This window comes from Astyanax mexicanus, chromosome 6 (assembly GCF_023375975.1).
Source record: "Astyanax mexicanus isolate ESR-SI-001 chromosome 6, AstMex3_surface, whole genome shotgun sequence".
NCBI lineage: Eukaryota > Metazoa > Chordata > Actinopteri > Characiformes > Acestrorhamphidae > Astyanax > Astyanax mexicanus.
Genome location: NC_064413.1, coordinates 7,941,743 through 7,955,065, shown reverse-complemented (window position 1 = coordinate 7,955,065; position 13,323 = coordinate 7,941,743). Strand labels below are relative to the sequence as shown.

Sequence of the window (13,323 nt, the reverse complement as noted above, 5' to 3'; positions counted from 1 at the left end):
TATATAAATTGTATATATAGTATATATTGTATATAGGGCATCTACAGCATACTGTATATCCTACATACAGCTCAAAGCGTATAGGTGATATGTGTGTGTAAAATAGACATTACTGTAAAAAAAAAAGTTACATTCACACATACACAGCTTTATTGCATTACTGTTTTTTTTCTGTGTCCTCTTTCTCACTATCTTATTTTTCTTTCTGTTCTTTGTTTTTCTCTCTCTTTTCTCTTTTTATCTCTGTTTATTCCTCTATTGCTCTCTTTATCGTTCTTTTTTTGTATCTCCTGTCACTCTCACTTTTTATTTTTCTCACTCTCCTCTCTTTCTCTCTCTCTCTCTCTCTCTCTCTCTCTGAGGGCTGAGCTGTGTTCAGAGATAACACTGATTAATTAAATGTCTCTAAATCCCAAAGAGGAGTGTGTGTGTGTGTGTGTGTGTGTGTGTGTGTGTGTGTGTGTGTGTGTGTGTGTGTGTGTGTGTGTGTGGAGAGAACTGTAGTGTGAGCTAGTGTGCAGATCAATAGCAGTCTCAGTAGAGAGATGAGGGAAGTGTGTCATTTGGTCAGTGTGTCACTGTTAACATCTCTCTTTCTTTTGCTCTTCATCTCTCTCTACCTCTCTCTCTCTCTCTCTCTCTCTCTCTCTTCTCTCTTTCTCTCTCTCTTTCTCAGGCTCTCAGTGATTTCTGCTTTGATCCGAACATATTTGTTCTCAACTCTACTCATTTCAACACCGGGACGAGTACAGGTGCCTCATTCCCTCACTACTCTCTCACTCTTTTACACTATTTACACACTTATCACTCTTTCATATATATGTATATATGAAATATATATACACACACAAACACACACACGCACACGCACAACACCTTATGAAATATCTTTCTCCTGAAATAGAAATCCTGGACTATTATCTGACCTGCAGTCGGAGAATGACCAGCCCCTTCCAGCAGGTAACCAGATTCACTTCAGACTCAGATTCATACTGGATTAACAAAACATCACTCCACAGTTACTACTGTCATACTGTAAAAAACTACACACACTGCAGATTCATACTGGATCAACAAAACATCACTCCACAGTTACTACTGTCATACTGTAAAAACCTACACACACTGCAGATTCATACTGGATCAACAAAACATCACTCCACAGTTATTACTGCCATACTGTGAAACTACACACACTGCAGATTCATACTGGATTAACAAAACATCACTCCACAGTTATTACTGCCATACTGTGAAACTACACACACTGCAGATTCATACTGGATCAACAAAACATCACTCCACAGTTATTACTGCCATACTGTGAAACTACACACACTGCAGATTCATACTGGATTAACAAAACATCACTCCACAGTTACTACTGTCATACTGTAAAAAACTACACACACTGCAGATTCATACTGGATCAACAAAACATCATTCCACAGTTATTACTGCCATACTGTGAAACTACACACACTGCAGATTCATACTGGATTAACAAAACATCACTCCACAGTTACTACTGTCATACTGTAAAAAACTACACACACTGCAGATTCATACTGGATCAACAAAACATCATTCCACAGTTATTACTGCCATACTGTGAAACTACACACACTGCAGATTCATACTGGATTAACAAAACATCACTCCACAGTTATTATTGTCAGACTGTAAAACTATTCACGCTGCAGATTCATACTGGATTAACACAAGATCACACTGCAGATTCATACTGGATTAACAAAACATCACTCTACAGTTATTACTGTCAAACTGTTAAAACTACGCACATTGCAGATTCATACTGGATTACGAAAACATTATTTCACTGTTATTACTGTCAGACTGTACAACTTCGAACATTCAGATTCATGCTGGATTAAAATCTGTGTGTGTGTGTGTGTGTGTGTGTGTGTGTGTGTGTGTGTCTGTGTGTGTGTCTGTGTGTGTGTGTGTTTGTGCCCGTAAACTGGTCATAGCTGCTGACCCAGTCTCAGAGAGCACTATCCAGTATCCACTCCCATCTGTCCAGTCTGGAGCGGGACGCCCTCCCACGCTTCCCCAAAGCAGAGGTATGAGAACCTACTGGAACCTACAGTGCCTTGCAAAAATATTCATACCCCTTGAACTTCACCTACATTTTTTTCTGTTACACCTACAAACCCATTTTAAGATATAGACCAACAATAAATAGCAAGTAATGGTGAACTAAAAAGAAAATGATACATTGTTTTATTTATTTATTTTTTTTATCAGGAAAGTATGGAGTAGAACCATCTTTCACTGCAGTTATAACTGCAAGACTTTTGGGGTGTGGTTCTACCAGCTTTGCAGAGCTAAAGACTGAGATTTTTGCCCATTCTTCTTTGCAAATTAGCTCAAGCTCAGCCAGAACATGAATATTCTTTTATCTAAATCAATCCACTGTAGCGTTGTATTGTATGCACTGAATGTTGAGGGTCATTGTCTTGCTGGAAGGTCTCAAGCCTTTTGCAGCCTCCAACCGTTTTTTTTTCAGGATTTCCCTATATTTAGCTTTGTTCTTCTTCCCATCAACTCTGACCAGCTTCCCTGTCCTTGCTGAAGAAAAGCATCCCCACAGCATGATGCTGCCACGGTCTTGTGGACAGATTCTCCCACCTGAGCTGTGGAGTTCTGCTGCTCCTCCAGAGTGATCATGGGCCTCTTTGATGCTTCTCTTGTTAGTGTTCTTGCCTGTACTGGCAGTTAGTTTTGTTAGGTTAGAAATTGTGACATACTCCTTCCATTTTCGGTTCATGGATTGAACAGTGCTCTGTGAGATGTTCATATCTTGGAATATTATTTATATTTATAACCTAACTCCCTTTACTTCTTTTAATTAATGTATACCAGTGGTTAAAACGACAGTCTGAGTTGTGTTTCCTTTCTTTTCTGGTAGAAATCTCTGAGGGAGGTGCAGCAGATCCTAAATGTCACAGAGGGAAACTTCCACCAGCTGGTGGCGCTGCTTAACTGTCGAGGACTCAATAAGGTAAGCATGCCAAGCTGTAGTTCTTCTCAATCTCAGTTGGCATGGCGTGATTACTGCACTTTCCTACCAATGTCTCTCTCTCTCTCTCTCTCTCTCTCTCAGGACTATATAGACTCCCTGAAGGGCCTGTGTTTTGATGGGATGGAGGGATTGCTCTATCTCTCTCTCTACTCCTTTCTCTCCGCCCTGGCATTCACTGCCATCCTCTGCTCCCTCCCCGGAGCCTGGAGGAGCTTTTCCAGGTATCTGCTTCAGTTCTGACCTTAATCAGAGTTACTGTAAGATTAGGACAAAAGACCATGTTGCACACAGCAAAGTTTAGATTACAAATAGGTTAGACTACTGCTTGAGTTACTGAGGGCTACTCTTTTGCGGTGTAATATTTTAGATTTTTTTACACAAGGCAACAATTTGCTACAACCTTGGTTTTGGGTAGAGTTCACATACCTACCATTTACCTATCACCATCAGTGTGTAGTCTTGCCCACCAGGGCTATATTCTCTTGGGTATTTAGCTATATTTTATTTTATATTTCAGTGTTTGATTTAGGGCTGCACAATATATCGTTTAAGCATTGTCTTCATGCAATAGTCAATAGTCATATTGCAGGTAACTGCATGGTCTCCATCAACATGGCTGGGCACGTGCTCGTAAACACTCGTGTCCAGCCATGTGGATAGAGGCCATGCGATTACCTTGGTTCCCATGCAGTTACCTCGTTTCACATGCTTGTAAATGCACATGTCAGTTTTACGCAGATATTTCCAGAACACAGCTGAATTCACACTTTTAATAACAGAAAAAAACACTCTTAGTTACCTTTTAAAAAGCCATTTAAATGCCTGATTAAATGGCCGATTACTGTTGTTTTGTTCTTATCCTCGGGTTTTGAGAGCTCGGCCCTGACTCAGCTCTTGATTGGTCCGGATGCGAGACAGCGTGCAGGTGGGGGCGGGGCTGGTGACGTCGTGGGCCCTGCACTGTTTAATATCGTGATATATATCGCTGAAAAAAAAAAACATTTGAAATGTACATTTTTTTTATATTGTGCAGCCCTAGTTTGATTGTTTGCCCATGGTGTTGTAGGCCATTAGAGCAAGTTCACACTTTCCTTACTAAAAATTGTGATGCAGTACAATGCAGTAACTCTGTAAATGCTGGATTATTTTTCTGTGTAATGGGAATATGACATCTATAGGTAAAACTTTTAACATTTTTTGTTAACTAGGTAAAGGTTTCATGTTAAAATCAGCTCCATTTGTGAGTCATAGTTTACTTTAGTTGAGATAAGTGTTAAAAGATTAACTCCTAGAAGATTGTTACTATAACTCTGCTTAGAGTCTATTCTCTGGTCATACTTATACACTCAAAATCTGCTGTTTAAACTCACGGAGAGTTTCTTCCAAAAGGCAGAATTTAGTAGGTGGTAAATAGGTAATGAAACATCAGAGCATCAAATAAATAAGACTCTATTTAGTGCTCCTAGTCAATATTTAGCCTTTTTATCTTGTTTATTCATGTCCTGAGTTAATTACTTGAATTTCTTGTCTTTTAATGTGTTTGAGAGCATCAGTTGTAAAGTTGTGAAGAGGTAGAGTTACAGGTATACAGTGAATAGCTCTATTTGAGTAATGTTTTAATCCAGGTTATGGCAAGAACTACTTACTTTAAGTAAGTAAAATTACTTTTAGAAAAAGTACTCTCAAGTGCTTTTGCAAAGACAGTCAAACGCTATGATGAAACTGAATCAGGACCTCCCCCAGGAACATATACAAACTTGAAAAAAATCTAACGCTAAAGTACATGTCCACTAGAATTTTTCTTCTATCTGTGATTTTTTAAAATTCAATAGAAGCAACAAAACCGCCTTGAAGTATGCAGTCATAATTTATTAGTTTTATAAATAAAATATAATAATATAAATCTAGATTCAGACATGTTTGAGGTTCGTATGTGTATGACGTCTACTTTTGTAGCAGACTACTCTTTCCTGATTGGCTAGACGCAGTGCGACAGCTGTACTCATTTGTATAAGCTGAGCTCTGCTGAACCTTTTTGCCGTACAGCGAGGTTGCATTCAATGCGCTATGTGACAGCAATCACCATTGAAATAATTAGGATGCATTGAGCCTGAAGTGCCAGTGGAAGACGTACCTTAAGTTGGAAACTCTGGGTATAACCACTGTTTTTTTTAGATTTTGCAGTGCATGCTGGGAACTGTAGTGCACTTCATTGTCACCCAAATACGAGCTAATATTGCTAGAAGTCAGCGTTGAGTGTAGAGCAGATATAGGGGAGTTCAGACTGATCTGCTGGGAGATTTTCTTGTTGAGCTACAGTGTGCGTTGTCCCGAGACTCCATCTGCAGAGTATGGAGCGATCCATAGATTAATGAGGCTCTTAGTGAAGCCTCAGAGAAATGTAGATTAACGGATTAACAGATTATTTTCCCTTATTCTGACAATTCCCCAGTGTATGTTTAAGAGGGAAGCTTCTGCGTAATCTTTAGGGAATGTGTGCCTCGAACATATGAAATATGTCTCTGTTGAAGCGTGCTGAGCATAGATCAGACAGTTCTATGTGTTTATGACACACTGCAGAATAAAGAATTAGGATGATGATTGTAAAAATGTATACATTTAAAAAATGTGAACATTGAATTCTTTAAAACACTTGCATGTTTAGATATGAACAAACTGGGCAAGGAGGGGAACCAGAGGCTCTTGCTATTGCTAAAAAATGATCACCCTTCACATGACCAACACACTGAGAAAATTGCATGGGGGGTATAATATACAGTGGTGTAAAAAAAAGTGTTTGCCAGCATAGCACAGTCTTCACTTTGTTTTTCTTCAGTCATTCTGAGGTGGACTTGCTGGTGTGTTGTGGATCCTTGTTCTGCTGTAAAACCCAAGATCGTTTGAGCTTTAGGTCAAAAATATATGGCTGGACATGGGGTCTTTTGTGACCTCTTGGATGAGTCATCGCTGGGCTCTTGGGGTAATTTTGGTCGGAAACCATAAAGGAGGCAAACACTTATTCACACCACTGTATACAATTGCTGAAGCGAGTGTTCATCCGGGGCAAAGCACAAGCTAGAACCACACCTATCCAAAAGTCACATCATTTGGGTTTAGTACAGTTTAATGGATCATGTGTTGGCCATTTTCAAACCTGATCCAGTTCTGAAACAAAGGACAGGGGAAATATTATGCAAAAACACCCTTTTAGTGCTTTGATACTCCACTTCAGCCTCCACTGCCCATATAAACCCTCAAATTTAAAAATCAGTTGAATCACTGTGAATCAGTTGATAGAGTTGAGCCGTTTGGATGCTCCCTTATCGGGACAGAACCATCCTGGCACCAACCCTCACCAAGACTGATGGGCACCCACTAGATCAGTTGAAGAAAACCATACAGGTCAGACAGTACACAGCAGGATTAGCCAGCAGACTTTGTCTGAAGGAGGAATCTGTACTTACTGTCTGTGGCACGTCAGCAGATGAGGGAGATGCAAGTACTTTCAAATGATGAGTTTTGTGCTTCTATCGTAGCTAAGCATGAACTGGCTTGGTAAATGCTCCGCATTAACACGAGGCATGGCCAACAACCGCTCTTTGCATAAAAGTGACAGAGCCATTTAATGGCATATTTTGAAAGGGACTGAACCTGGCAAGAATAGAGCTCGTGAGATCTCTTTATGTGAGAGTGATTTTGTGAAAAGAACATTATGAACATGTTTTGTATAACCTTTATACCTATTCTAACTTAGGTAAAATGAGATATAATACGTTCCCTTTAGGAAAGAGTGCTGTCAGCAGCTAATTTCTCAAGAAAATGTTTAAAAATGAACTTTAGCTGTATTTCTGATGGCATTACCAAGAGGCAACAGATATAAAGAGAAGTAAAGGCCCTAATACTGAACCCTGTGGGACTCCTGTGTAGGGCTGCCATGATTAGTCGACTAGTCGCGATTATGTCGACTATTAAAATAGTTGACGACTAATTTAATAGTCGATTAGTCATTTTTTTTTTTCTTTGTTTTTCTCTCCAAACTGCTGCGACTGCCTTTCTGTCCTGGATGCACATGCGCAGTAGTGGAAACCGGGGTAGGAAGTGGACGACATCTCAGGACATTATACAGACAGGCTCTGGTTTCATGGCTACCCCGCTACAGAACTCAAAAGTGTGGGTTCACCAAGAAAATAAAAGTGAAACGCGTGCAATGCAATATCTGCAATGAAGAACTTGCCTTCCTCGGCAGCACAACCGCGATGCACGAGCACCTGAAAAGGAGGCATGTTGTGGCTGATTAAATGACGAAGAAGCTAAATTGCTATTTAGCTGCTAAAATTAGCGTAAACAGAGCGTTAACTTAGTACTTAACTTACTCATCTTGATAGCTTTAAAACAGAGGTCACTAATAGGCGGACCGCGATCCGGATCCAGACCCAGACGTTGTCACAAATGCCGTCCCAAACCGATAAACTACAGAGAAGGATTTCATTCTGACAGTGGCTTCTGTTTTCAGTGCTTTTCGGTGCAGTAAACTCACAGATCAGTCATGTGTGGTGTAAAATCACCAAACGCTCTCCTCTGCCAATCAGATCTGTGCAGACCGCTGCCCTGGCTAGTGAATTGGGACGCGGACGGGGAAAAACGCCTTTATAAAGAGATAGGGAGCCCAAGAACTGGCAGAAAAACAAGATCGGGCAGAAACTAAAGACACACTGAGTGCGACAGAGAGACGGTAATGTACACAATATCTGGACAGAAAGGCATTTTTTATTAATATACTTTTTTTTCATAATAGTTCAAACAACCTCACGGTTGAGATGTTTCATAAATGCCAGTGCCTTATCCTTATTTTACACAGTTGTTTACACTTTATGCTAAACAGTAAAATAATTGTCTGTTACAACAAGCTGCATATTTCATTAAAGGTTTAATGAACTATGATTTTAATTGTTTTTATTTTTAGTTAGCATATAGCTGAAATCTAATGATGGTTGTATAATAGCAGCTGCATTCTATTGTGATAAACTGTGTTTTATATTCAATTAACGTATGATCCGATTAGTCGACTAATCATAAAAAATAATCGGTGATTAGTCGACTATAAAAATAATCGTTTGTGGCAGCCCTACTCCTGTGGTACTTTCCCTCCTGTTGCTGTTTTGCTGCTTCCAGCTTGTTCATAAAGCTCAGAAAACACTGTGATTTTTATCATGTGCTCATCCTTAACATCCCTCGCTGTTTGTCTCTCCCTCCGCTCCCTCCCGCGCCGGAGCAGCGACTCGGAGGAGTACGAAGACTCGGACAGCGAGAGCGAGGACCCATTCACTTCTCACCAGGCACGTAGACAGACGGCCATGGGCTCACAGCGAGGGGCCTTGCCCCCCTTCTATAGTTACCAGGGGGCCGGCTGGACTCCCCCCTTTTCTAGCGCACCACCGTTACCGTGAGTAACACACGCACAGACACACAGACAGACAGACAGAATGACCCTGACCAAAAAGCACATGTATACAGTATATATCTGTATATATATATATATATATATATATATATATATATATATATATATATATATATATATATATAAATAAACACCAACTTACACACTTATACTCTCGCAAAGGAGTGTCTAGCAACAGGACCAGTTTTGAGGAGCTAAAAGGAAGTGATAGTATGAAATTTTATTTTAATATTTATTTTTTATCTAAAATAAAAAATTCTTTACATTTTAAATAGTTAAATAATATAATTAATTCATGTGTTCTATTTTATTTTGTTTGCTGTTAAATTTTATTATAATATTATTTTATCATAATTATAATAATAAAAAAATATAATAATAATTTAAATTCAAAACCAGTCAAAGTAATTTTACATGGTACAAAAAAAATTACTTTTTGTTTTTGATAAACCAGAACTTTTCTGACTGATATGATTGACATTTCTTCAATCATTAACCTAAAAAAAAAACGTATTGAATAATATTATAAACGTATTACAGCACTGGGGGGTGGAGTTTACCAGAATTGTTCGCAACTTTTCTAAATTATCTCTTGTCCATGTGGTTCTATCAGCTATCGTTAATTCTATAAATGTAACTTTAAATTATGTATTCAGTATTACTATGTTTGATATGCAATATAATAAAAACGATAAGCTTTAATTATAGCATTATTTTATTGTAATTATTAAATTATATTATTAAAATTTTAATTTAGTCTGCGTAATTCTACAGTACAAATAATATGAGTTTTTATTTTTTTATTCTGACAGAAAAAAACTTTTTAAAATAATTTAAAAAATAATATTCTAAAAGTATTATAGCACTGGGGGCGGAGCTTTCCAGAATTTTATGGATTTTTTTTATAGATTTTATAGGTCACTATTAACTCTACACACTTTCATATGTGCTATACAATATTATTCTCCAACATCTAAAAAAAGATCAGGTTTAGGATTTAGCGGCTAGATTTCCTTTGATCTTCATATTAAAATGAAATAAAAAGTCTATAAAAAATTCTTAACTTTTCCTAAATCCTAACTTTTGCTAAATTTAATTGGCTTTTAAGGGGTTTCTCCCTTATTAAAGGTAATATTCGCACAAACTATACAAATTAAACATTAGACATTTTTTAGTCTCTGGTTGAGTGCTAGCCTATAGACAGATACACACACACACACACACACACTGAGCACATACACACACTACAAAACACACACTCACACACAGACAGACACACAGACAGGTGTTTAGCTGAGCGCAGAATAGCCATTGAAAAAAAAATAAACAGACACAAGTCCATAGGTCTGTCTGTCTGTGTGTCTGTCTATCAGTCTGTCCGTCATTCCAAGACAGACGTAAATCCACCAATCAGAGACGAAAGGTTTTTTAGGTAAAGTCCCGCCCCCCTCCCGCCATCAAAACCATGCTGTCCAAATCAACGCCATGCTTTTCAAATCTGTCATGATCTGTTTTCTCTCTCTCTCTCTATCTGTCTCTCTCTATCTGTCTCTCTCTCTCTTGCTGCTATTTTGCTTCTCTTCGCTACACAGCTACACATACACACTTTATTTCCATAACTGACAGATTCTGTAACCTGTTTTCTGATTGGTTTATGGGGAGGGCGGGGATTGATATTTCATAATTCCCATATTCAGGAAGCTTCTGCTCCACTGTCTTTTGCACTCCGCTATCCCTGTAGCCTTCACCCTGCTCCATGAGCGCCTGATTTTGTGAGCAAGTGGAGCAAGACCTGTAGGATCAAGAAATCACTTAAATACGGTCTGACAACAAGAAGCACTTAAAAGATCTAAAAAATCAACACAATTATGCCCCAAATATGCCTCAAGATTTTCGAAAATAGAGGAGAAAACAGTCCCCAAAAAAAGTCATTGACGTCTATCAGTCTGGAAAAGGTTACATTTAAAGTCGCTTATAAACCTTTGGAACTCCAACAGACCACAGTGAGAGCTATTATTCACAAATGGAGAAAACATGGAACACTGGTGAACCTTCCCAGTAGTGATCGACCTAACGAAATTACTCCAAAAGGGAATGGACAACTCATCAGGGAGATGAGTTAAGCCCAGTGTTAATGATTCTAAACTAAGAAAGGAATTGTGCTCTCTACCATCACTTTGTGACCTCAAGCTCAAGCGTGATTGGGTTCTGCAGCAGGACAATGATCACACCAGCAAGGCCAACTCTAAATGGCTAAAAAAATTAGAAACCCTCCAATGTGGCTCCAAGAAAGAGTGAGCCAAAATTCCTCCACAGATGAAAAATACTTTTAAAAAAGGTTTTAAAAAGTGTCACGGAGACCCAGGCAGGGAGACGAGGAGGCGGACACAAGTGCAGGTAGGGTGAAAATAAATAATAATTTAATAAATAAATAACAAGAAAAACAAGGAATAAGTAACATGAAACAAAGATACACAAATAACCAATAACCAAAACAAATCAAAGAACCTAAACTAAACCAACTAGAGATAATAAATAAACAAACAGGGAATATATACAAGGAGCTAAACTAGGAATCAACACAAGCAGGGTATATACAGGGAGCTAGGGAACAAGAAATAAAACAAGAAACTAGAAATAAACAAGGAAATAAACTATAAACGAGAAAACAAGAAATAAACAAGAAACAAGGAACCAAGGCTAAGAGAGACACTGAGAAACGTTATGAAAACACAGAGAGACGAACGACAGGTGAAGGTGCAAAGACCGACGGAGACAAAGTGGCAGAGGAGGGCTATTTAAAGAAACAGGAAACACACTATAATTAGAAACACCTGGGGAAGGGGCGGAGCTACAAATGAGACACAGGTGGAAAAGTACTGAGACGGGAGACACAGGGGAGCACAGGTCACGTGGGGAAGACACACAGAGACACGAGACGAGGCCAAGACGTGACAAAAAGATTGTTTCCCTTAATAAATAAAATTATCATTTAAACCAGCTTTTTATACTTACTCAGGTTATCTTCGTCTGATATTAAAGTGTTTAATCTGAAAAATCTAAGTATGATAAAAAACAAAAGAAATCTCTGGTGGCCAAACTCTTTTTCACAGCACTTTATGTCATGTTTTGTCTGCTCAGCTTCATTTCATTTATGAATATACATCCATTCCTGCATTTCAGGCCTGCAACATATTCCAAAAAACACTTTTACCACTTTGTAATGTTACCATTCCCTTCTTTCAAGACTTCTTTTGCCTCTGGGGATACTATAAAAGAAAACGTTATTTCAGCTGTTTTTTGCACCATTCTTCCTGCTAGTATGTTCAGCGTGTGACATCCCTGGAAAAAATGTGGTCTCGAAGGTGGCATTTGTTGTTCTAAGATCTAAGATCTCTTCACAGAAGTGTGGTGAACCCCCATATAACACGACAGATCCTGAATTTAGGACTTCTAGGGTTTTGAAAAAAGCGCAGCGACTCAGTTCTAATACATCAGTTCACAGATGCCTTGTGCTGATCAACATCACCCTTTGGAGTGATGTGGGGAGAGAGTGCCATCTACCCACCCAAAGAGAGAGAGCAAGAACATTTGTGCTCTCTTGGGGCTCCAGCAACTAATGGCAAGCTGCATGACTGGGATTCGAACCAGCAATCTCCCAAGCATAGTGGCAGCCTCTTAGTCTGCTGTTTAATGATGGTTCTTGATAAAATGCTTCTGAGGGATCGCAGATATAGGGATTCAGCTTAGGCTTGTGCTTTTACCCCTGACTCTGATATGATATGACATAATTGCCCCATCCCAACTTTGGAATTTGTGGATTGTGTTGCAGGCCTGAAATGCAGGAATGGATGTAAATTAATAAATTAATTGAAGTTAAGCAGATAAAACATATATATGTACAATATTATCCGGCCCCCCTCCGTTAATACTGTGTAGCGCCACCTTTTGCTGAGATTACAGCTGCAAGTTGCTTAGGGTAAGTCTCCATCAGTTTTGCACATCGAGACTGAAATTTCTGCCCATTCTTCCTTGCAAAACAGCTGGAGCTCAGTGAGGTTGGATGGAGAGCGTTGGTTTGTGAACAGCAGTTTTCAGCTCTTTCCACAGATTCTCCATTGGATTCAGGTCTGGACTTTGACTTGGTCATTCTAACACCTGCATATGTTTATTTGTGAACCGTTCTATTGTAGATTTTGCTTTATGTTTTGGATCATTGTCTTGTTGGTGGGTAAATCTCCGTCCCAGTCTCAGGTCTTTTGCAGACTCCAACAGGTTTTCTTCCAGAATAGTCCCGTTATTGGGCTCCATCCATTGACAGATTCTGTAACCTGTTTGCTGATTGGTTTATGGGGAGGGCGGGGATTGATATTTAATAATTCCTATATTCAGGAAGCTTCTGCTCCAAGGTCTTCCGCACTCCACTACCCCCGTAGCCTTCACCCTGCTCCATGAGCACCTGATTTTGTGAGCAAGTGGAGCAAGACCTGTAGAATTAAGAAATCACTTAAATACTGACAACAAGTCTGACAACAAGAAGCAGCTAAAAGATCTCAAAAATCAACACAATTATGCCTCAATCTTAAGATATTCGAAAATAGAGGAGAAAACAGTCTGATTTTCTCAGTCAGAGTGAGTTTGCTGCACAGAAAGTAAAAGGGTTGAATAATATCGCACGCCCCACTTTTCAGTTTTTTATTTCTAAAAAAAGTTAAAAATATCCAATAAATTTAATTAACGATTGTGTCCCACTTATTGTTGATTCTTCACAAAAAAAAAAAAAATCATATCTTTATGTTTGAAACCTGAAATGGGG

General features: G+C 38.9%; 1 protein-coding gene across 6 annotated transcripts in view; it reads left to right on the top strand.

The window, feature by feature from the left end:
- ttyh1 (tweety family member 1) overlaps window positions 1–13,323 on the top strand; it is a 64,244-nt gene that overhangs the window by 39,893 nt on the left and 11,028 nt on the right. For 3 of the 6 annotated variants that reach the window (XM_022674019.2, XM_022674020.2, XM_022674021.2), the window contains exons 8-13: window positions 677–752; window positions 905–960; window positions 1,992–2,084; window positions 2,933–3,025; window positions 3,128–3,267; window positions 8,322–8,382. In XM_022674019.2, the coding sequence (XP_022529740.2) occupies window positions 677–752; window positions 905–960; window positions 1,992–2,084; window positions 2,933–3,025; window positions 3,128–3,267; window positions 8,322–8,382 (519 nt within the window). Of the gene's footprint in view, window positions 1–676; window positions 753–904; window positions 961–1,991; window positions 2,085–2,932; window positions 3,026–3,127; window positions 3,268–8,321; window positions 8,490–13,323 lie in introns of all 6 variants that reach the window. The other 3 variants (XM_022674018.2, XM_049480400.1, XM_022674015.2) reach the window with 2 other exon arrangements.